Source organism: Mesoplodon bidens, assembly GCF_964165515.1.
Source record: "Mesoplodon bidens genome assembly, chromosome: 5".
Taxonomy (NCBI): Eukaryota; Metazoa; Chordata; class Mammalia; order Artiodactyla; family Ziphiidae; genus Mesoplodon; species Mesoplodon bidens.
This window is the reverse complement of record NC_138161.1, coordinates 144,966,033-144,991,267: the sequence shown is the minus strand read 5'-3', so window position 1 is coordinate 144,991,267 and position 25,235 is coordinate 144,966,033. Positions and strand designations below refer to the sequence as shown.

General features: G+C 37.5%; 1 protein-coding gene across 2 annotated transcripts in view; it reads right to left on the bottom strand.

Moving 5' to 3' along the window:
* Window positions 1–25,235, bottom strand: part of RYK (receptor like tyrosine kinase) — a 90,551-nt gene that overhangs the window by 19,603 nt on the left and 45,713 nt on the right. Inside the window, exons 5-10 of one of the 2 annotated variants that reach the window (XM_081234374.1) lie at window positions 24,558–24,611; window positions 20,740–20,884; window positions 14,871–14,971; window positions 11,579–11,713; window positions 10,211–10,297; window positions 4,826–4,895 (exon numbers count right to left, since the gene is read on the bottom strand). In XM_081234374.1, the coding sequence (XP_081090500.1) occupies window positions 4,826–4,895; window positions 10,211–10,297; window positions 11,579–11,713; window positions 14,871–14,971; window positions 20,740–20,884; window positions 24,558–24,611 (592 nt within the window). The remainder of the gene's footprint in view (window positions 1–4,825; window positions 4,896–10,210; window positions 10,298–11,578; window positions 11,714–14,870; window positions 14,972–20,739; window positions 20,885–24,557; window positions 24,612–25,235) is intronic. The other variant, XM_081234375.1, reaches the window with a different exon arrangement.

The following is a 25,235-nucleotide window of genomic DNA, read 5'->3' as shown; positions in this document are numbered from 1 at the left end:
TTCTGTGCCACAGAAATAAGCATTTAATAAATATTTGATAAGTAACACCAAACAACAACCTGAAAAACGTTCTTCCTCCTTAACTTGGAAAATTCTGCCTCTAAGGATATTAATAAGGAAATATTATTAAACATATGAAAGCTATACGAACAAGGATAGTTAATGCAGTATTACTAGTAAAAGCTGCAAACAACAAGATTGTCCAAAAGTAAGGAAGTACAGCCAAATAATAGGATAGTATATAACAATTAAATAGTCACAAAGGGATGTTACAAGAATATGAGTAAAAGCTTACTTATAGGAACGCAAGATACAAAATTCACATATGTTTGCAGGATAATTACAAGTATGGGGGCAAATACAACTCTGCAGAGAAGTATGCCAAGAGCTGTTGTTTTTGAGTTGTGAGACTTTGGATCATTTCTACCTTGCTTTTCTGTATTTCCTAAATTGTCTCAATTGAGTATGTATCTCTTTTAAAACCACAGTCACACAATTCTGGCCTAACAGTGCAGAAGTGAAAGCTGTGGGCCCCCCTCCTGCTGTGCAGAAGTTACTAACAGGGAAAGCACTGACCCTGAGGAGCCAGGAAAATGAGGACTCAGAGATCAGTAAACCTGTATGCGGCAACTTCTCTGTAAGGCTTCTGCTTGCCTTACAGCCCAAGAGCGGCAGTGATGATTAGTCCCACTTTACAGATGAGGGAATCCATGAAGGGGGTAAGGGGTAAGGTAATCTGCCAAGGAGAAACAGCAAGCACATAGAGGGAAAAATTCAGTCTTCATCTGATTCTAAAAACCTTGTGCTTTCCACTGGATCACTGGACATTCCCTCCCAGGGGAGCAAGACAGAGCCTGTTTTCACACCAAGTCCCACACATACTAAAATGACTACAGCAGGAGGATGGAGGGAGGGGGAACTGGAGGAAGGCAGTCAAAGGTACAAACTTCCAGTTATAAATAAGTACTAGGGATGTACTGTACAACCTGACGACTATAGCTAACACTGTTGTGTGATATATAGGAGAGTGGGTAAGAGTAAATCCTAAGAGCTCTCATCACAAGGAGAAAATTTTCTTTCTTCTTTCTTTCCCTTTTATTGTATCTATATGAGAAGATGGATGTTAGCTGAACCTACTATGGTAATCATTTCACAATATATGTAAATCAAACCATCATGCTGTATGTTTTAAACTTATACAGTGAGGTATGTCAATTATTTCTCAATAAAAGTGGGAAAAGATGACTACAGCAGGTGTGCACTCAGGTTTAACTGAACCTACCATGATTTCAGGAGTAACGTGAAGAGCGGCCCCATCTCTTTAACCCTCCCAAAATTATTTCTCTGCACCTTTCCTCATGACTGAAATTCACTGAGCAAAGTTAAAGGAATATGACCCAAACACAGGAAGTTTGCTGGATGAGATCAAATCATTTATTCTATCACCAGAGGATTAAAAGCCCTCCGGGAGAAGTAACAAGCTGCATGAAAATGTTTCAAAGAACAAACGGCTGCTCTTCATTCTGCCCAGTTTATAAAGGAAAGGAAGATAAAGAGGAAGATCTGGGATCTATAGGAAGAGTGGATGAGGCAGAAGCAGGTGCTACAGAGGAAAGGCAGGTTCTGCAGGGACTTGAGGCAAGAACTGGTCCAGTTCTCAGTCTTGCCGAGCGTGCCTGCAGAGTGAGAGCCATGAGGCGTTCAGCAAAGTGCCCATCATCAGGCACCCTTGGGCCAATGGAGAGTCAAACTACAAGCAGAAATAGCTTGAGTATTTTTTTATAAAGCATGTCTGATGGAATTTAAATAGATCGACAGCTATCTTTTATTTATACAGCTATTTTAACTTATAATAAAAATTATTCTCAAAAATTCCAGTGGAAAAAGGAATGAAAAGAAAGAATTTCAAGATGCTTTAAAATATTACAACACTTTAAAACTCTTAATCATGGAATGTTAAAACATGAAGTAAACATGATGAATTACACACCAAAACTAGTTTTTTAAAAAAGGTAATATCAGAAACCAGGTGTCATTTCTTGCTGAGTGTATTGAGTTTGATAAATTCTATGATCACTGAAGATCATTATTTCATTTTTAACCCTCATGCCTAGCAGTGTTCGAAGTGCAAAATGGGCACTTAATGAATGAGAATGTATGCATACACAGAGCCATGGACAGTCTAGACATCAGGGGTCAAAAGAAATGTGTTATAGGCCCTAGTCCCCTTAAAAATGAAATAAGGGCCTCCCTGGTGGCGCAGTGGTTGAGAGTCCGCCTGCCGATGCAGGGGATACGGGTTCGTGCCCCGGTCTGGGAGGATCCCATATGCCGCGGAGCGGCTGGGCCCGTGAGCCATGGCCACTGAGCCTGCGCATCCGGAGCCTGTGCCCCGCAACGGGAGAGGCCACAACAGTGAGAGGCCCGCGTACCGCAAAAAAAAAAAAAAAAAAAAAAAAATGAAATAAATTGCTACAGTGAGTAGAAAGAACCATATACTTTCTACATATTGACAATGTGTTTTTGCTCATTAAAAACCAGGAGTCCTGGTATCACTTTATGATGAGGAAGAACAATTAACCAGGATCAAACCATAACTTGCCTTTAGAAGACATTCCCTATCACTGAATGTACAGTAACAAATAACCCTAATTCAGTATAGGTCATCCTATTCCACCACCTAAGTGTATCCTGGGGCTACTAATTCATCCTAGTTGGATGCTGGAAAATCCTACAGCTTAAAGTTGCCTGAGAAAATGCTGCAAATGCTTGCTCTGAACGTTTTTCAGCCAAAGCACCTTTGGGCTACTGTGGATATAAAACTGCTTCTTGAGAAAATCCTGGCTTTGTCTATATTTATCCCTGCCACCCACTTCTGTGCTGATGTGGTACAGACCTTTCATCAAGGTAAGAATACTAGCTAAGTACCTAAGTACTAGGTTAACATTACATACTAGTATTAAACACTCTGGTTCTTCCCGCTAGGGTCTGCATAATAAATCAAGTACTCCCAACATTGCCAAAAAGGACATTCCCAATTGATCATTACCCAGTTCTTGCTTTGTTACTCAGAGGAAACAAAATGTGTTTTTTTTTTTTTTTTAGAAAATATAGTCTAAAGGGTAAGTTATCTATCCATTCCTCTGCAAATGAGTTCTATTCTTGGAATGAATCAGTGAATCAGGTCAATGGAAGGTAACATTCTTAAACCACATGACTTTAACCCGTCAAAAGGACATCTTTAGTCCCTCATTACTGTGTGGTCAATTTTTTTCAAATGTCTCTGGCTTTTTTCTTTTCAATGAAACTAAAAAGTATATCTGTTCATTATCTTAATCAATGTCCCAAGTATATGATAAGGCTAATGACATCTGTCTCAGAATGTGAAGCCAGAAAAAGTTTTCTCCCCAAGAAACATGTACACTTCCTTCCCTTCTAATACTGAGATGTATCAAACTTTGTTTCCTTCAGCCTTGCTTGCCCAGAAGCTGAGTTGTTTTATGTTCAATCACAGTAAAAATAATTGCCTCCTTAATATTGGCTTATTTGTCTTCTTTTCCACCATCACAATGCCAAAAAACTCAATTTCATTTTCATTACCATTTTATTGATCTTACTATAGTTGCCTTCTTTTTAGGTTCTCAAATTCTTTTGACTATGAACCAAAGTATAAATAAAATTCAAAAATAAAACTCTGCATAGTCATCTTATTTTTTGGCAGAACTCAAGTAACTGCTCAAAGTACACAGAAAAGTACAATGCATAATGCCTTTTGCACACATCACTTTCTATCTTTTTCTCCCGGAAGTCCATAAATATCTTCCAACAATGACGGTCACCATTCTGTTTTTTAAACATATGTGATCAAATTTTCAGTAGGCACCCAAATTAAGCTGACTCTGTATAGTGCTTTAAAACAACAACAAAAACCTTGCCCAAACATTGATACTGCACATTTTGATACTATAATTACACCCTTTTTGGCTCAGAAGATAGAATCTCGTTATAGCTCTGTAAAAAGGACTGATATAAAGCTTTTAAAAAAAGTTCTTCATATACAGAACTGTAAGTATTTTTTAAAAATCAGACTGCAAACTAATGATAGGAGACTGGTTAAATAAAATGTGGTGCATCCATTCAATGAACTACTATGCAGTCTTTTTAAATGTGGATGTGAATTTATAGTTACTTACATGAAAAGTTAGATACATTGTTTTGCCATATCAAGAAGTGTGTTAACCTTGTTAAAGATAATGGTATTGTGATTATATAGAAAAGTGTCCTCAACTTTTTGGAAAATGCATGCTGGAAATGCCTTGAAAGTGCTGAGATACCCAATTTAGTTTAAAATATTTCCACACTTGCAAATATCTATCTATGTCTACCTAAATAGATGATAGATACATAAACATGCACAGCAAAAATGGCAAATGTTAACCACCAATGAATTCAGGAGGTGGGCTTACTGGTGTTTATTATTCTTTTCTTTGGTACTCTACATGTTCAACATTTCATAACAAATATTTTTTAGCATATGTATATCATTATCCTACTTTTTAAAGGGAAAGATGCACATAAATATAAACTCCTTCCTGAAAGCTCAGCTATAATTATCCAGATGTGGGCTTACATACTCTTCTTTATATTTTACTGTGTTTTTAAATTTTGTGCAATGAGCATCCATTTCGCTTTTATATGCAGGAAAAAATAAATTAAGCTATTCCAGAAATGCTTTCTATTAACAGCACATTACAACATTCTTAAAAATGTAGCATACAATGCTACCATGCTTAACACTTAAATGCTGGGTGGTTTCTCCTCTCACCTGTGATGAAGACCTCGTAGCTTACAACTTTCAGTGAGCATCATTGTCACCTGAATTTCAGAAGCTTGATCTACATAAAGAAAAGGACACTGTCATATATAGTATGATAATATTATACATATGACATCAATATTTTCTGGTATTAGTAAGTAACTATCTCAGACTGTATGGTAAATTTCATTAAAAGTTACAGGCAAATCTAAATAGGTCTAGCCTAAAATTCTATTGTAGTAGGTAGAGTCTCACTGACAAAGTCAACATTTACAGATGCCATTAAGGATAAGTTTGACTACATAAAAATCAGAAATTAGTAAGGTTCCAGAAACAAAGTAGACAAAGTAATAACAGACTGGAAAAATATCTGTAACACATAAGGCATACAAAGGGCTGATTTCGTCTTTTCCCCCCTTCTTTAAAGAACTCATACGATAAGAAAAAAAACTGAAAAAGAGGCAAAGGATATAAACATATAGTTTACTAAAAAAACAACACAAATGACCAGCAAAATTTTAAAAATGACTTTCTGCCTCATTCCTCAGTAAAGAAATGCAAATTAAACGAGGAGATGCCATTTTCCTCATCAGATTGGAAGAGACAAAAAAGTCAGCTACCTGTCAGTCTGGGCAAGAGTGTGAGGAAACAGGTTCATCCACAGTATCTTGGGTAGGTGGGGGAAACAACATCTAACAAAATTTTTAATACCTTTTACCATCATCAATCCCACTGCTAAGAGTCTACTCACAAAAGCTCATCTATATATAACATAACAAGAATACTGTTCAATTATAACAGCAAAAAAACTCAAAACAACCGAAGACCAAAGTGCCCATCACAGAGAACTAGTTAAATTAGCACATAAGAATAATATGTAGCTACCTTAAGAAAAAAAAGTCAGATTTACATGTACTGACAGAGGAAAATCTGCAAGACATATTAAATTTTAAAAGCAATGTGAAAAACTGTGTTTGTGTGATCAGTTATATTTCAAAATCGAATTTATTTGGAAAATTAGATATATTTGGCTGTGTTTTTCTTCTTACTCACAGAGGGAATCATAAGAAACTGTTTATGGTGGTTATTTTTAGAGATACGAGAATTTACCTTTTGCACCTTTCTGTCCTGTTTAAACTTTCTAACCTTACAAACATAAAATTAGAAAAAAATGACCACAGGAGTTCTGACTGGAGATTGTGGTGCATTTTATTGTTTTCTTCTTCTTACCTCTATGTGGTTAAACAAATAAAAAGTACTATTATATTAGTAGAAAAAGATTTAAATTTTCATATAATAGCCCAAATTAGCATGATTATTCCATTTTATTTTTAGCTTCTGAACTCATGGTTTTTGGTCCAGGTAACACACAGAACTAAAATTGGCTTTTAGTTCAATGTTTTTGAAATAAAACATGATAATGCAATTTACCAATATCTTTAGCCTGCACCTTCAAAAGAATGTGAAGCCATTAAATATCTGCACAAACCTACAAGGATGCCTCCTCTTATAGGGACCACTATTTTAATAAGTATAGAGGATTTTCTCCCCTGTCTGAAAAGAACATTTCCATTAAGTGAATAGTATATTTTCATTATAAAATTGAAAATGAGTTTTAATTTTTTTAAATGGTTTTTAAATATCAAAAACAAAATTAACAGTATACCCTTAAAAATACTTTCAAAGAAGCCAATAATAGACTTGTATGTCAACAATTAAAAAAATAGTAATAATAATTTATAGATCTTCTGATCAATGCAGTAAGAGGGAGAAGAAGATAGAAAGATGGGCAAAGCCAAGATCCACCTCCCAGCCCTACCTAATAAAATGCTAAACCAACAGTAAAATCCAGACCACTAAACTCAGGCACCATGATTATACACTCATTCCTTAAAAGTGGAGCTGTTAAAGCTGAGAAACAGTAAGTTTCATTTACTTCCAAGACTAACCCGTGGAATCACTCCCTCTCTCATTACGTGATATTAGTGTTCCCTTTCCAGACAGCTTCACTTAGTTAAAACTTTTCTAGGAATACAAAATGGGTAGACAAAAAGCCACGGACTTGGAATACTTGCTACTTCTTTGAAAAAGCACTTTACCTCAATGTCTGCTGAAATAAACTCTAGTTGTTTAAAAACTGCTTAAAATTTAGGAACATTTAGTAAATGGCAGAATATGCCTTTTTACTCTTTCTGTAATCTAAATAAGTGTTAATAAAATTATGGCCAGAACTATTTGGGGGCTGAAAGGATCTTTTTAGAACTGAAAACTAGTAATAGTTGGAGGTCTGTACCAATTTGGTAAGAGTTTACCTTCTTGTCAACTGGTACAGAGATCCAAGTAAAATGAAAGGTAATTTCAGGATGTGTCATTTTTTGCATAATTTTTTAAGTTTTTAACTTTGATAAGCATGTTCTATTAAGCAAGGGACACTTGAGCTGGATAATGAGCTAAGGAAACTTTGGAGAAAAAATAATTTTATACATTTAGTAAGAAAAAATCATTTTCCTGGATTCCTTACCCAGTCTGGTCCTAGTCTTATAATTTTAAATACTGAAAGGTCTATCTTTAAGACGTATATATTTGAAAAGAATACTATACAATAATTTACATTCTAAAGTTACAAGAACAAAATGATTTTTTAAAAACCCTACTTATTTCTAATTTGTAAAAAATTAGAAGCTATAAAAGAAAACAAGAACTTAATACAAATAACTTCAAATTAATTAATTTATTTCATGGAATTCAATTTCACAATATTCACTGTGTGAAATTCAGATTCCTAATTTCAATCTCTGGAAATTTATATTGGAATATCCATTAAGTCTCTGCAAAAAATGATAACTTTTAAGAAGCCAAACTCCAATTTCCTGCTTATGCCTAAAGGCAAAGGTAGGGACTTCCCTGGTGGTGCAGTGGTTAAGACTCCATGCTCCCAATGCACGGGGCCCAGGCTCGATCCCCGTCAGGGAACTAGATCCCACATGCATGCCACAACTAAGAGTTCACATGCCGTAACTCAGAGTTCGCATGCCGCAACTGAGGAGTTGGCGAGCTGCAACTAAGGAGCAGGTGAGCCGCAACTAAGGAGCCCACCTGCTGCATCTAAGACCTGGTGCAACCAAATAAATAAATTAAATAAATATAAAAATAAATAAATAAATAAATAAAGGTAAAGTAACTGATCTTTTAAAAGATTATTTTTGCATTTTTAGCTGTACTTCTAATTGTATAGCATGTAACAAAGCATACATATTTGTGAAAGAACTCTGTCAACTCTACGTAGCTTCAATTAAAAAATAAAAATAACATTCCAAAAGAATAAATCTCAGAGACACTCAATCATGTGGAGTTATCTAACAAGTTTAAAGCAAATACCGTGGTCAGTACACGTCCCCTGTGTTTCCCACTCAAATCATGACCATATCTTGGCTAAGGACTCACTATGCTTTCTCTTGTTTCCATCTAGCTCAGAGAGAACATTATAATTACAGTGGTAAGACACAGAAACAAGCAAGTGACTACAATTCAAAGGTACACGGAAAGAGAAATCTTATCTTGTGAAACAGTCCCAGTATCTGCATTGTGTTTTCTTATCACTATTATTTCCTTTCCCCCCCACTTCCAATCCTGAATCAACCCAATTCTATACAGAAACCTCTTTTGTTAATTCAACATTCCTTCAGAACAAATTAATAATACCCCAGTTCTAAATTATCCATAGAATATTTACAAACCACAGAAGAAATATTAGAATTAAGAATTAATTAGAATTAGAATTAATTAGAATTAAGGGGGAATGTTTCCTTTAAAAAATGGAGAAACTGTAACAAAAGGCAGACATTATTAAACTTAGGGCTCAAATTTTACATTTACAAAGAGTAATATGTAAAGTATCCTTCAAAACTAGTCAGAAAACCTAGTGGGACCAAACCTAAAATTCAATCTTTAGAAGTGTTTTGGGGTTAGGAGAAGTGAATGAATAAATTCATTTTATTAACTGTTAACTTACTCACTTAACAGTAAGTTACACCATCTGTTTAGAAAGAAGGAAGTGTGTGTTTGTAGCATCCTTAAACAAGCAATTTTGCTAAATTAAAAGAAATCAAATTCCGAAGTTTCTTCGTTAGATTAGTACAACCCAACTTTTTAGAAACAATAAACACAAACCTTTCATACTCCTAAGAATTCCTTTAACTAAATTTAGAAACATAAGTTCTTATAAATTAACTTTGTGAACTTCACAAAATTGTTACCTCCTACTCATAAAACTGAATTTAATTTTGCCCTTAATTTCTGCATTTGGAATGCTAAATTTGTTTTTCCAAAATTAATAACTAGTTATTTCAACTTACATCAGATACTGTCAGACATTAAGCACTCTTTAAATTACATTTTCTCTCTTAAAATGAGCAAATAGACTTACCTAAGAATTATTTAAGCTTTTACAAAGCTTAAATATACAAATCAATTATAAATCATTAAAATTCTAATATTATAAAAGGTCTTGCTAATTTACCAGTATTAGGCAATAAGCCATATAAAAACATATTCTAGTATATGTTGATAGGTGAATCTCTAAGTGAAAATTTTATATAAATCAGTAAGTGAAATCAGTAAGTGAAAAATTAAGCATCACATTTCTCCAAAAGGAGAATATGTGAAAATAGGTATTCTGTTCATGAAAATATAAACTATCACTACCTTTTAGAAAACAATCTGGCAACAACTATCAGTATTTTAAATGTAAACACCTTGTGGGGCAGCAATTCCAACTACAGCTATACCTGCAAAACTCTACCAAGAAATAACACATACACACACACACACACACAGAGAGAGAGAGAGAGAGACAGAGAGAGAGACAGAGAGAGAGAGAGACAGAGAGATTTTCTGCAAATTATATATAACAGCAAAAAAAAGGGAGGACAGGGAGTGAGAGAAAGGCAAATAGCAGCTATTCACATAAGGTTCAGTGGGTCTGGGGGTCATTTTTTTTCTTTATAAGTCCTCAGTATTGAGGGTGGGGGCGGGTGCTGAGATGGAGGGAAAACTACTATCAATGTTTTTTAAGAAGGAAAAACCAAAGAATTTTAACCTAGGAAAAACATAATATTAGATATAGCAAAAATGAAGTCAAGTGGATGCAGTTTAATTAGAAGCCTGAGTAATATCTGATAAATATATAATGTCTTAATTTATTAGTTTCTATTTTCTATACCTTAATGAAAACAACATAAATCTCCTAAAAGGTTAGACTGTATGAGCTAAATTAACACGGACTGATTAATGATTAAGGTCTGGCACACACTGAAAATCTGAAACAATTTCGCTGACATAAGCCACCTTAGACAGAAAAGCAGTATGGAAACAGAATGGGAAATAAAATCCTACCTTTAACTGTTTTTACAAATGCTTGTTTTTCCTTATTTGGATCTTTTTCATCTACTAAAATCCCATGGAAAATACGCCCAAAAGTACCTAAAAGGAAAAATAATAATTATTGAGATCATATGATAACATTCATAAAATTATAAGTACAAAACTTTCTGTCACAATACAACTTAAACATAACAAGGGAAAATGTGATCAACATTACTCCAGCCCTAGCATAAAAAGACTCAAATCTTTGTTTTTTAACGACTGTTAAAGGCTCTTTTTAACTACAAAATATCTTAACTTGCCTTTTGAAATACCAAATTTAAACTACATATGAGAATTCATTCTGAAATATCCTAAATAAACTAATGATATAGACAGGAGCACTGGAGCTCAGTAATGGGGTATCCGTAGAGACATTTATGAGTTTCTAGGCTTAGCCTCAGAGCAACGACAAAGGAGAAAAATGGACTCTCCTCACACATTCAAAAACACCAAAAAAATCTGCTTCCATTAATTACTATTTGCCACTGGAGACAGTTCAAGCCCCTCCCTTGGCTGTGACTGACCTACAAGCATCTCAACCAAACAGATGAATTCAGAATGACTCACACGCATCCAAAACATTCCAAACTGAGTTATGGAAGGGGGGAAAAAGTAATTATCTATTTAACACTTGAAGAGCTCAATAAAGTATTTTATTATTAATCTGTCTTCTTCTTTCAGCATTCTCCCCAGTCAATACCCTGAAACTCAAAAAAGAAAGCAAGGACCAGCAAGAGGGGAAGGGCAGGGTACTATCTCTCAAACGCCTACCATGTGTTAGTTCATTTAATGAACATCAGTTCATCTAATCTTCGTAACTGTCTAACAGTAGACAACGGAGTCCAAATTTAGAGTAGAGGAAACTGGACATGGAAGACAGGAAATGATTTCTCCAAGGTCACATAGGTAATAAATTGTGGGACTGGGATTGGAAGTTGGGCATAACTCCAATCCCCATGCATGCGCCTTCTGCTAGAACCCATACACTTTCCATCACAGAGAGAATTACTTAGAATGTTTCAAAGAGGCCTGCTAGGTAGTGATCATCTTCAGACAAGAACTAAACAGAAAATATACTTTAAAGGTGACAAACACTAATAATCATGCCTTAATATACTTGAAAACCAACAATTGCACCAAAGCTGTCCATATTAAGGCAAACTGAAAAATCTAAAGAAAGGGAAAATAAAAATCAGTGTTATAGAGGAAACAAATTGTGCACTGCTTTCTATCCTTAAACTCAAAATGAGATGAAATTCTTAAATTCTGAAACAAAAAAAGTTTTATACTACTAACATTAAATCTTCCTTGAAAACCTGATTTTGAGATAATAGATACCTTCTTGGAGTACATCTTTTAGAGTTATCCTCTCCCTGGATATTGCGATATCCTTCACCTTAGCCTTGGCCTCCAAAAGAGTGACACTTCTCAGGTCATTCTTCTCTATCCGCAAGGTAGGATAACCTGAGGAGCCAACAAAGCCAAACCAAGAAATATAAATACCCTTATTATGGCATCAGGGTCAACTAGTTCAGTTAGAACCTCAGGACTCAAGTCACAGGAATGAATGAATGCAAAAATCATAAATGGAAAAAGGCACACACACCAACAGGGAGAATTACTTATGAAGGCCATACTAAATTTTAAAGAAACACTTTCCCACCTATCCCAAAATCTTAAAATGCAGAATTAGAACAAGAAACACTAAAAATAATATTATATTACCACCACTTCAATTGCTTTTCAGCCAAATGAAACAAGCTTTGATTCATGGAATTTAATTTAATCCCTCATATGGACTGCTTTTCTCTCCAAAGATTTTCTAATATAGTCTCCTCACAAAAAAAACCTTTTCGAATGAAGAGGTGTTTGTAAAAATATCTTTTCTAAAAAAATATATATAATTGATTTAATCATTCTGGCATCCATACAGCCTAGTCATACCACTGTGAGATTCATATTTGTTTTTCGGTTCCCTTAATTCCCATTCATTCTTAATATGATGAGAGCAAAACAAAATTTCTGGCCATAAATTAAAATTCTCATTGCACACAAAAAAAAGTCAGAATAAAAGTTAGTGTTAGCAAGCAGAAATTGGAATGGTATCCCCACTGGAATAGTATTTTGGGGAAGAAAAATCCCTAAAGAATGGGTGGACTTGGACAATGGTCATCAGTGGCTGCTAGAAGAACTACATGGAAGGCTTTGGAAACCTTTATAATGGATGGATTAGGCTGACAAAACCTGATTCCACTAATCAGCACTTTGACCATGATATGTCTAGGTGTGTGTGCATATGTGAGCATTTGTGAGTGCATTTATGAGCGTTTCATCCTTCCTGGAGTTCTCTGAGTTTCCTCCATCTGTGGACTGCTGTGTTTTGTTATTTTGGAAAACTCTTAGCTATTCTGTCCTCAAGTATTTTTTGCGCTCCTTTCTTATTTATAGACAAACGTATTTCCATTGGGTTTTCTTAGAAGCGCTATTTGTTTTTACCATACATAAGGAATGAAGTATCTATCTCCTTAAGGTAATGTCTACAAAAGAAATAAACTTCTTATTGGCAGTAAATAAAGAAATCTGTCAACAAGTAAATGTATTTCCACTGACCTTTTTAAAGTGCGTTTTGCTTTTACTATCTACCTCTTTAAGGTTATATCCACAAGGAAGAATTGACTCTAGGGCCTCCCTGGTGGCGCAGCGGTTGAGAGTCCGCCTGCCGATGCAGGGGATACGGGTTCGTGCCCCGGTCTGGGAGGATCCCATATGCCGCGGAGCGGCTGGGCCCGTGAGCCATGGCCGCTGGGCCTGCGCATCCGGAGCCTGTGCTCCGCAACGGGAGAGGCCACAAGAGTGAGAGGCCCGCATACCGCAAAAAGAAAAAAAAAAAAAAAAAAAAGAATTGACTCTAATGAGCAAATCTTGGCAGCAGACATTAAAAGCAATGACTTTGGACTACTCCCACCTCTATCAGTCTGTTTCCTGAGGGCCGTACGTCTTTCTGTCCTTGGTGGAGATGTTAACTGCTGTTATGAGTCCTCTCAGAGTTCTTTTAAGCTAGAGTGCCCCCTCCTTCCCTTTCGCTTTTCTTGCCACATCTTATTAAAGGAACTGCGTCAATTATCCTGGAGAATGTCCAGCATCTGCCTCTTCTAGTGTCATCTAACTTGTTTCTCTATCCCTGTATTTCTTGTAAACTGCAAGTCAGTTTTACAGCCTTGATTAGATCCAGGTTAACGCTTGGAGGGGGAGGGGAGACAAGAATATTCCATCTGGGAGCACAAAATACGTAGCTGTCCTACTTTTAATGATGCTAAGTTTCAGTAGTGGATTCAGGCGGTGACACTCTGATCCCTCAAATGGTAAAGTTCCCTACCTCCCTTTGTTCGTATAGTTTAAAACACTGACGATCTTTTCCTGAATCAAATATTTTATTAGGGGATGCAAGTATGATTTTCTAATTCTGCCACTCCTTCCACATTTATTAGCTGGGATTCTTCTGTAAAAAAAACATTTTCCCTCATAAACCAGCACTATCTGGTTACTGTGAAATAGTCCAGATAGCCAGTTGTCAGAGTAAGGCATTATTGGTGCCTTAGTTAACTCCCATAATGACAGATTTTTCTAAAAAGTATCATTACGCACTTGTGGATATTTACACATTTTTACATTTCACATTTACATCAATCCACTGCAGTCATTATTCTTTCTGATGCTCAATGGTCCCATTTTGGGGAGCTCTTGTCTTTAGTAGCTTCCTGGATTTTTGGCTCAGCAAATGTCCCAGGTTTATCTTACACATTCCCGACCCAGTCCTGGAATCATCCGTTTCTCCAAAGAATCCTGGTACTTCTTAATGAGAAACAGTACTGAAAGACCACAAGAGGGCACTGGGTGAAGAACAGATACTCTTTAATTTTAGTTTACTAGAGAATAAATGTCAGCCCAGGGGAGATAATACTTAATTGCCTACAAGAACCTCATTAATCAATGGCACCACTGAGTTGAGCCCTGACTTGTGGTCCACTGTCTATCCTGATGATTGTGTAGTTTCTTATTTGTATGGTGACTGAGTCCTCATTATGTCTAAATTATACTCTAAGAATGATTATTTTCCCCCAAACATCTACATGTTACAGTATAAAAACTTTCATGAAAATCCTGTTCAAAAAAAGGAAATCAGACCCCATTCTCAACTCTAACGGCAGCTAGTTTCCCATCATGATCAGAAAACAATGTAAAGTCCTAACCACAGCCCATGAGACCATCAAATAATTCATTAAAATCCAAGTCTCTGCCTTCATAGAGATCAGTGGCTTATTCTATCTAACTACCTGAAAATCCTCCTTCTGAATTTGTATAGAAATGATTCAGCAGCCCTCTTAATACAATCTATAGAAACCTCTCCAAAACTAATTCTAGCAATTAAACCTAAAATTTTAATACTCCAATTTTGGAATGTTTCATTCAATGCTGTAGAAAGCAAAAGTTAAAGCCTAATTCTGTACATGTTAGATACTATGTACACAGCATGGCACACGTCCCACAAGTAACTAACCACACAGGACCAAAGAAAGACAGAACATAGACAATTTTAGTAAACCCTCTTTAGAATTAAATTAACTCTTACTGGTGATAGGAGTTGCATTGTTGGGTGTGTCGGCTCTCAGATACTGAGTCGTCTGGGTAGATGGCTGAGACAGCCCTTGGGAACTACTGCTGGCACTGATGCTGCAAACAATTTTTAAGAGAGAAATACTTGGCAAGTCAGCTTCATTGAGAAATTTCCTTTTTCCATACATACAAAACGCATGTAGCCATTATAACCAGCTTAAAACCCTAACGGAGATCACAATAATGCATGGATCTCTATCACAAATGTTCCATATTGAAATTTTAATCTGCCTCATAACGTAGAGCTCTACTTTTTTCCTTCCTTTCTATCTCCACGACCACCAGGCAGGTTCATCATATCATAGTCATTCACAAATGTGATATTCCTCAGACACCACGGATAGCAGTCCTGAACCTCACAAAATGTTATGCTAGTGAACCACCTCTTAGGTAAAGAGCTCATGCCACTCAATTAGATTGCTTTTAAGAAAAGGAGTATAAAGACAGGCCTCTTTTTAATGATGGTCCAAAATCAAATGGCCTACAGATGATGGAGTATGAAAGCAAATCAAACGTGCCAACGTGCTCAAAGCTTGGGAAGGGACTTCCTACCTGTTTCAAATCTGTTTAATCATATACATTTTGCTTCTTCTTCTTCCCCAATCCCACATTTTTAGAATTTACGGAACTTATTAGAAATCTCTAGCACGTGAAGCATTCTATTATGCCATACTCTTTAAGTAAAGAGGAGACCCAGAAAATGGTAGGCTCAAATAAATGTGAACCCCATGCTCAAGATTACTACAGATTAATGAATGTCCTTCTGTCTTGTCAGTGGATGATGACCTTATCCCAGGGTCACCCTTGCACACATTCCAATTTCACTGCCTCAGCCCTTGTACTTTTGCAGCAGTGGAGAAGTGAAGCATAGAAACTCAGCACGAAGAGTGAAATCACAGGCAGGATGTCATCCCCTCAGGAGGAAGGTCTACTTTTCCATGCCTCCCTTAGCTATAGGATGGGCAGAGTCCCATAAGAGGCTCCCAAATTTCCTAAATATGAAAATCCTTTAAATGACCACACCCCACAAAATAGTTCTGCATTTTCATAACCTGATGATTAAAAAAACACACAATGATAAGAAGCTGCTACTCAAAAATTGATCTATATAGGTCTACACATAGAGCGGGTATGGGACAGTACAGTGAAGAGATGTAGAGCATAACCTTGAAATCAAAACTGCCAGCACTACCATTTATTAACTAGCTGTATGACCTTAGGCAAAATGCTTCTGGAGCCTCAAATTCCTCGTGGATAAAATAACCATAATACTACCTCCTGAAAAGGTTGCTAAAAGGATTACATGAAAAATATAATCCTTTTAGGGCAATGCCCTGCCCTCAAACATACACTTACAAATTATTATTACTAATTATGCATATTATTACCAATATTATACATCCTTAATTCCTGGAACCACCAGGCACCTGTTTTTGGAGTTCTGAGTACATACTACTCAAAGACCATGTCGGAAATCAAATCTGTTAAAAGTCCAGGATTCAATAATGGGGAGAGAAGAGAAGCATTATCATCCCCAAAGAGGGGGGGAATAATAGAATACAATTTACTTACCCATAAAATGGGACTAAGAAAACCTACCTCCCAGGATTTTTGTGAGGCTCAAGTTGTATAATATACGTGAAAGTACAGTTCAAATATTACCTGCGACCAACGTACAGGTTGAATAAATATGCACAGACCCCAAATTATTTACTAGTTATTGTGTTTCTCTTCAGCAACTCAACAGCAGGTGGCACTCTTGTACCACCTCAGAATCCCTGAAAAGCCTGGGCATACAAAGACGTTATGCGCTCCTCCATATTTAGTGGTCCCTACAATGAGCACAGCACTAATGTTAAGCGATGAGGACAAACCTTTGAAAGCCCAGACTTACTGTTATGAGAGAAGCACGGAGCAGTTGGGGATCGACCCCTGATACCTATTAAGTTCAATATCTACATAGCTACATCACATGAGGTAAAAAATGAAATAAAAATGTACACTTGCTAGCACTTAATAGTTTAACACCAGTCTAAATAAATTATCTCATTTGACTTTCATAAGCAAGTAAGATTAGTTATGAAGACATTAACCCTGCTTTAGCGTTCAAGTTAGAACTTAGGGCAAAGATCATCATTTTCCTTCAGAGCGCTTATTATGATTTATATTTCTCTATTTTTCTGTGTAATTCATTTATTTAATTATTCATTCAAAAACTATTTACTAAGTGTATACTAGATGCTAGATACTGTGCCAGGTGCTGGGGATACAGCAGTGAGCATAAGAAACAAAGATCCCTACCCTCATGAAGCCTACATTCTAGCAGGGATTTCTGGTTTAATGTCTATCTTGCCCAAGCAGACTGTAAACTCCATGAGGGCAGGGAAAGTACCTATTTGTTCACTCCTCCCTTCCCAGCACTTAAGCCAGGGCCTGGCACAAGAGGCCTCAAGTGGGCCCAACTCTTAGTGAGAGCTCAATTAACACTGAATCAATCAATCAATAAACAGAGAGAAACACCCTTCCTTGGAATAGAAAGCTATAAGCCACACAGAAGAGTTGCTGCTGACATGAGCTATTGATATATACTGAAAGAGGGAAAGAATTACTGCTCTAACAGAATGGTTTCCTGTCTCTCTCTACTCATTCCTCATTCAACAAATTCTTCATGCAACATTCATTCAGTGATACCTGTTAGACACTGAATAAGGGGAATACAGAAATGAATAAGGGGAAATAAAAGGGACCGTGTCACCAGTAATGGCAAGGGTGATGGGGCAATGCAGATAATGGAAAATGAAGATATTGCCAAATAACAAGTTCAAGTATCCCACAAAGGAGTGAACTCTCCTATAGTTGCAAGCTAACAGGGAAAGACTACAGTACAGACAGGGTGCAGGCCAATCCCTCTGTGGAAGGACTTTACAAAAGCTCTGCATCTCCAGAATACACTCATCTGGTACGACACAGAGACTGAAAAGATGAGCTTACAGTGTCAGGAGAGGGAAAGTCACACACTTGGGCTCCAACTGCCCCTGGCATGAGCACACCTCAGGCAGTTTTATTCTCTGCCTCTAAATAAGCTCTGTGTATAAGAGGACTCTGGCTCCTGAGTGTCAGGAATGGAAGAACTCTCTACCATCTCTACCAGCCATGGGTTCCATCAAGCCTCACAGGGCTGCTGTGAGGATTAAGAGGATTAATGGATGTAAAAGCACATGGAACAGTGCCTGGCATATAACAAGTGCTTTATACAGTTACAATACTGAGCTATTACAATACAGCTATTACAACAAGTCCCTCCTGATGCTCGGCCCTGGTCCTAGCAGTGCAACCCTGAAAAAGTTATTTAATCTCTTCAAGCCTGTTTCTTTATCTTTAAAACAAGGACAGTACCATACCCATAAGTGGCTGTGAGTGTCAAATAAGATAATACATGTAAAGTGCTTGGTACAGTACTGGTAAATAGCACTCAATGAAATGGTAGCCATTGTTATCTCAGTGGCCCCAGCGCAGAGGGAAGAAGCGGTGTCTCTTAAGTGCTATTAGATTACTGGATGGGAACTTTCTAGTCACCACTATTAGCTTGCCTGGCATGTAATAAATAACAGCTACTAGAATAGGAAAGAGCTGAAGAAGAAATTAGTCCATCACTACCAACACACTGCAACTTTCTGAAAAGAAAAATCATAATAATGGCACTTACTGTATGCCGGGCTTGTTCTAAGAGCTTACACTTTTACTTCACTAAAACTTCGCAACATGCCTACAAAGTATGTGCCATAATCATCTCTGCTTTAGAGATGAGGAAAACTGAGACATAAAGCAGCTACAAAACTTCCTCTATCTGGGCCACAAAGCTAGTAAGTAGCACAGCTAGAATTCAGAGATGTGCTGGATCCAGTCCATGCTCTTAACCACTAGGCTGTACTCTGAAAACAAGCGATGAGGAAAGCTGCTTCTATTCAGGCAACGTCTGGAAACATCTGCCTGAAAACTAGAGAACTGGAACACCAATTCATGGGTGGTAACAAATTATTTCAGCAGCAAAGGTAATAAGCCCTATGGATTCTGAAGTTCTTGCACAACTCTGATCTCTGTGGGTTCAGAGCGCCCCCACACAAGCACGCATGCAAGGAGAATGTGTTCATCAAGACAGACTACTAAATGCCATGCCTTCCAGTGACCTCTAACTCTGCCACATCCCCTCTCAGAGTCCCATCAAAATGTTCCTGTTACTTCACTTCCCCCTCAGTTCTTTCTCTACAAAACCCGATTCTAACTAACACAACCATATATACAAACACCCCACCCGTGAATTTCCCTTCTCACTCTGACCTCCTCTCTCTTCTTTCTCTACTCAGATAAAGGAAGTGTAACAGAGGGGACAGAGAGTACTTAGGGGCAGGAATTAATCCAGCCAGGATCCCCATCCCCTTGTGCTTTTGTTTCTGCCACACATATGCTTACCCGCTGTATGTATGGCACCATGTAGGACTGGGGAGTCAGCAGTAAGACGCACTGCTCTCTAACTGGGAAAAGCTTACATTCTAGCAGGAGAGACAAGTACACAAAAACTGATTTTAGAAGGAAAAAGTAAAATAATTGCTACCAAAAAGAGAGAGAGACAGAGAAACGGAGAGGGAAGGAGAGAGAGACAAAGAGAGGAGGGAGAAATTGATGGTTGGGAGGCTTAAAAAAGAGTTCATGAAAGAGATGGCAATGGAGTTGAAATGTGAAGAATGGTTTGAACCAGTGGAAAATGCAGGGAGCCCTGTGGGCAAAGGAAGGCATGAACAGAAGTCCTGGAGGGCAAAGTGGAGGGCAAAAGTGGGGAACAAGTAATCATTTAACTGGAGCGTGAAGTAAGGATGAGAGACAAGGCAGGCTCATCTCCAGACTGTAAAGGAGGGTGGCCTTGAAAGCCAAGTCACGAAGCTGAGAATGTCTTCAGTCACCAACTGGGAATCACTGAGGAGGGAAACGAGAACTGTGCACTAGGAAAATAAACCTGTCTACGATTCCATCTTTACCTCTCACCCTATCCTGGCTATAATGTCCTCCTGGTCATCTGGACTCACCCAGGCTGGGATGAGCACTTGTTTTATTCCCACACTATAATACACATACCACAGTCATCAAATTTACAAACTTTTCTAACACGGGTTAATGCCAAAGATTAAATACTTGAAGCCATGAAGTGTATCATTATTTTTTTTTTATTCCGAGCACGTAGCATAACATCTAACCCAGTGTATCTCAAAGCCTACACATTAGACTCACCCAGAAAGCTCTAAGAAAAATACTGATGCTCAAACACCACCCTAGACCAATGACATCAGAATTTCTGGAAGGGGGTACCTAAGTGCTGATGTATTTTAAAAGCTTACCCATGACTCTTAATGTGTGACCAGGTTGAGAACTAATGATTTAAATCATAGCAGGTTCTCCATAAATGTTAATAAATTGGATGGATGGATGGATGGATAGAAGGATGGATAGCGATGGAGGGACAAACTAGGAGGAAGAAACAGGGCTATTTCAAAAAGGTACTAGGAGTCTAGAAGAGAGTCATGTCAAAGGGGATGGGGAAAGAATTGATCTCTACTACTTCTCCAGCAACTAATAAACTAATTTCTGACTTCACAGATTTTTAAAAATAAAACCAGAGAAACACAAAGACAGTATTTTTCCCCTTGGCTAGGGCTTAACCACCCTTCTTCCGCTGCACCACTGTGCACCAGTGGGCATGGGTGTGTGTGGGCTCCCATGTAAATGCAAACAACTGCTTTTATTTTTTTCCTTTCCCAAAATATATACAATACCTGTCATCCAGTTCAATCCTTTTCATACTATGAAGGTGCAAAACAGCTAATATTATTGCTACAAGAAATATTACTGCACAGCAAACCCCTACGCTGATATAAAATACACGTGTAGAAGTGGTTGGAGCTGCATGTACAGGATCATCTGAAATAAAAATGAACAGCACATTAAGCTTTTTAAACAAATATCATCAATTGCTTTGTGACCCAACATACACAATGAGTACCCTGTTCTTTGTAAAAGATTTTCATTTCATGTGTCCATTCTTTGATAAGATCCGTTACCAGTAGCATGTTGATGTAAATTCACACAATTTAAAAAGTGCTTTTGTTGCAGTAAAAAAGGGATTTTAAATACAACTTTTGGTTAATGAGTAAAATTTACAAGTGGTATACATATAATAAACCATCTATAGCAGTTCTGTGCAATAGGGGAATGCTCTATAGGGTGCATTCCAATACAGCAGCCACTGGCCACTTGTGGCTATTAAGCACTTGAAATGTAGCTAGTACAATGGGGGAACTGAAGTTTTAATTTTATTTCATTTCAATTAATTTAATGTTAAATAGCCACACATGGCTAGTAATTACCATACTGGACAGCAAGCTCTACAGACCCTTCCTCAACAGTGACACCTGGTACGGAGAGATCAGACATCTTTGTTGCCGATGACCACTAGCTCACAGGGGGAGGGATATACAGTAGAGCGACCCACAGGTAAAACAAACAAACAAACCTTTCATCTTTTTCACTTTTGAGAGTAACAGAAATTATTTTGCTTATCTGTTTTTAAAGATAAAAGCAGGAAAACAAGACTATACTCATGAAATAAAATAACAGTCACCTTAATATTACTCAAAAAGAAAGAAAGCCTCAGCAATATGGGAAATAATTCAAAGACACAGAGACACATGTATACACATACACACAGGAGCAACTGAGAAAGAGACACAGAAACAAAGATCCACATGGTAAGAGCAAGCAGAATGGAAGACAGAGAAATAGAAACAGAACTGGTGTAACTGGAGATTCATGTAAGTTTTGATGAGTATTCACATCAGAATTCTAGTGAAGAATTTGGGTTTGATCCTAAATGATATGGGAAGTCACTGCAAGGCTTCAACCAAAGGAATGATACACACGATCATACTTGAAAATAAAAGAAACAAAGATGACTCTGCATGCTGTATAAAGAATACTGTGGGGAGAAGCAAAAGCAGAAGCAGGAACAAATCAGGTTACTCCAGCAGTCCACGAAAGAGAGAGCAGTGGCCTGGACAAGAGTGTTATGGTGAAGGTGAGAAGTTCATGGATTGGGAAGCCGAGTCAACAGAGTTTGCTAATGGACTGAACCGGGGTAGAAAGAAAAAGAGGAAGCAAAGCTTTGGCTTAAAGAATTAGGTGGATAAGGTACCTTTACAAGGAGATAAAAGAAGCAGGCTGGGGAAACAGAGAATCAAGAGTTTTGTTTTGTCCAAGAGTACCTAGTACACATCTACGTGGAGATGTCAAATTGACAGAAATACAAATGTGGAGTTATGGGGATAGGTCAGGACAAAAGATAAAAGTCATAGCTTTCAAAAACTTAAAAATAAGATTGCTTTCTAAAAGTTAAACTCTGAATCAACAAATAATAAACCAGAACAGATCAATGCAGAGAGACCGAGTGGCTTCCAGGGCAGCTAGACTTGGCAGCAGGCTGCACGAAGGCATGACTTTCCTTAAGATGCCGCAGGCCGTTCAACCTTGAAGGGGTGGGAAAGGAAGGTCCCAAAGGCTGATGTTGGCAGTATCCGTCTCAGCACACTGCAAGGCAGAGGAGAGGGTACCGCTCTGCTGGGCAGGTCCCCAAATGAGCCCCACCTGACTACCTCCAAATCCCAAGGCTTGTGTATGCACTGTTCCCATTCCCTCACTTTGACATTTCACCTGCCACCACCTAGTAGTCACCCTTCAGGTCTCAGACGAGATGCCACCCTCCTCAGGAAGCTCACCCTCATTCCCAGAGGAGGTTACTTGCTCCTCTCCTCAGGATTTCCAAAGCCCCTTGTGCTGGCCTCGTCACAGCCTGCCATAAGATACTGTCGTCACTGGGACTGCAACTCCATTTCCTCTGCTACATTAGAAACCCGTGGGGGCGTACAGAGTCTGCTTTGCTCACAGTTTAATCCTCTGCCTCAATCATACCACCTGGCACATCACAGCCTCTCGGTAAACGTTAGATGGATGAATACACAGAAACGGAGGGGAGGAGAGAGGGAGCAAGGAAGAGACAGACAGAGACCAAGGATGCGCAATACTGGATTCTGCTTATCAGAAATAATAACCCTACTAGCATAAAAGAGACGGATAAAATCACCAGAATTTTACAAGTAAAGTTGGAGAGCAGCAATAGTTTAAAAAATAGTTTTATTTTCTTCCCAAAGACAAATCCGAATGAAATATTTCTAAAAGGCAGACAAATCTCATATTACTTTACCTTCAAAAATGGTCTACTTTGAGACAACCAGATGCTTTGTGCCTCTTGAGGCGACGAAAAAGATAAAATAGGAAGCACATACTACCATCTATGAACTATTCTAGCCAAAAGAGCTGCTTCTCAACCTAACGAAGTACAAAATCTAACTACCAGTTTAGAAGAGAGAAAAACATGTTAAATGACACCACAAAAATGCAGATGTGGAAAATTCTATGAGACAAATGACTCAATTTCTTCAACAAATAAATGACAGTGAAGGGAAGGGGGTGGTTTCTGATTAATATAAAATACATGTCAACCAAATACAGTGTGTGTAGGCTTCATTTGGATCCTTATTCAGGGAAGAAACTATACAAAGACAATTTTGAGACAATCAGGTTAATTTGAACATGGACTAGCTATCAGAAGATATTAGGAGTTAATTTTGTTACATGTGATAAATCAAATACAAGTGAATAGGTGTTGGGTGATTGTGGCTTATTTTTTTAATGGCCTTTTAAAAAGTTACCTACCCTGAAACATTTATGGGGTGAAATGATACGATGCCTAGGATGTGCTTTAAAGTACTACTCTATCCTTCCCCACCCACGCACCCAACTGAAAAAGGAGGAAGGAATCAACGGTACAGGACTGGCAAATGTTGATCATTACTGAAGCAGGGTGATGGCCACATGGGGGTTCATCAAAACATTCTCTTGACTTCTGCATACTTGAAATTCCCTCCCCCGATTTTGTTTTAGTTTACGTCCATAAAAACAATCTAGTAACATTTTAAGATACTGCTATTAAAATGATTTCAGGAAGAGTAAGAGTTAATGATGTATCCATGTCAGAAAAGGAAAAAGAAGTCTAAGTTATATGACCTGATACAACCATTATCAAAAAATAAAAATCTCCTTCAAGTTTCTGCTCTGTAGGTTTAAACAATGTGGGTATTTAAGCCTGTATTTTCACCTGGATGAAACTAGCTGAGGGTTACATCCAGGCCATGAATTAGATTTTCTGTCCTTCTGTTAAACAGATGAAGATCTTACACATATTTCACGTTCATACTTTAATTACGACCATTTGAAATGATGATATAAATTCTTGCTTATAAAAGTCTTTTAGATCACATGAAATATGTACGAATTTTGCTTTACAAAATTTTCAATATTCTAATAGTTTCATCTGAACATACCAATCTACAAAACATCAGTGAAATAAGCAGCATGGCGTCATCTAATCTTTTGACAAACTGGAAACCACAAAACATCCAAGCTACACAAAACCATGTTCATTTGCAATCCATCATTTTTCATCCCTAATGATGGAAAAAGATAATACAGCAACACTTACAAATAGTTCTGCTAGTGTTTTTGTCCAAGGATGAAGTTTTTACTTCTTCAAGTTCTGAATTAAAAAGGAGATAAAAGATGCTTTAGAAATTCTTTCTTTTCCATGAAAATCCTTAAATACCAAATTATATTTTCTGAATTTTTTCTCACATAGCTTTATGTTCTAACAGAAGTCCCTGAACTAAGTAACAAGGTATTTGTTGCAAGATAATAAATATATAGCTAGCTAGTGGGAAGAAGCTGCATAGCGCAGGGAGACCAGATCAGTGCTTTGTGACCACCTAGAGGGGTGGGATAGGGAGGGTGGGAGGAAGACGCAAGAGGGAGGGGATATGGGGATATATGTATGCATATAGCTGATTCAGTTTGTCATACAGCAGAAACTAACACAACATTGTAAAGCAAGTACACTCCAATAAAGATGTTAAAAAATATATATATAATAAATGCTACATTACTATTCTGATAATCATCACTATATTCATCAATCAGTAGTCTATGCCTGTATTAGCCAATGGGTATTACTTACAGATAGATGCTCAATGAAAAAGGGTTTCTGTGGTCAAGAAGTCTGGGGAAAGCTACATACTATAACCTCTGTGGAGGTTCACAGTGCACATTAGCAGAGTGCAAAGGCTCTGAGGAGTTTGAGAGTAACAAAACCTGTCTGATCCAATAA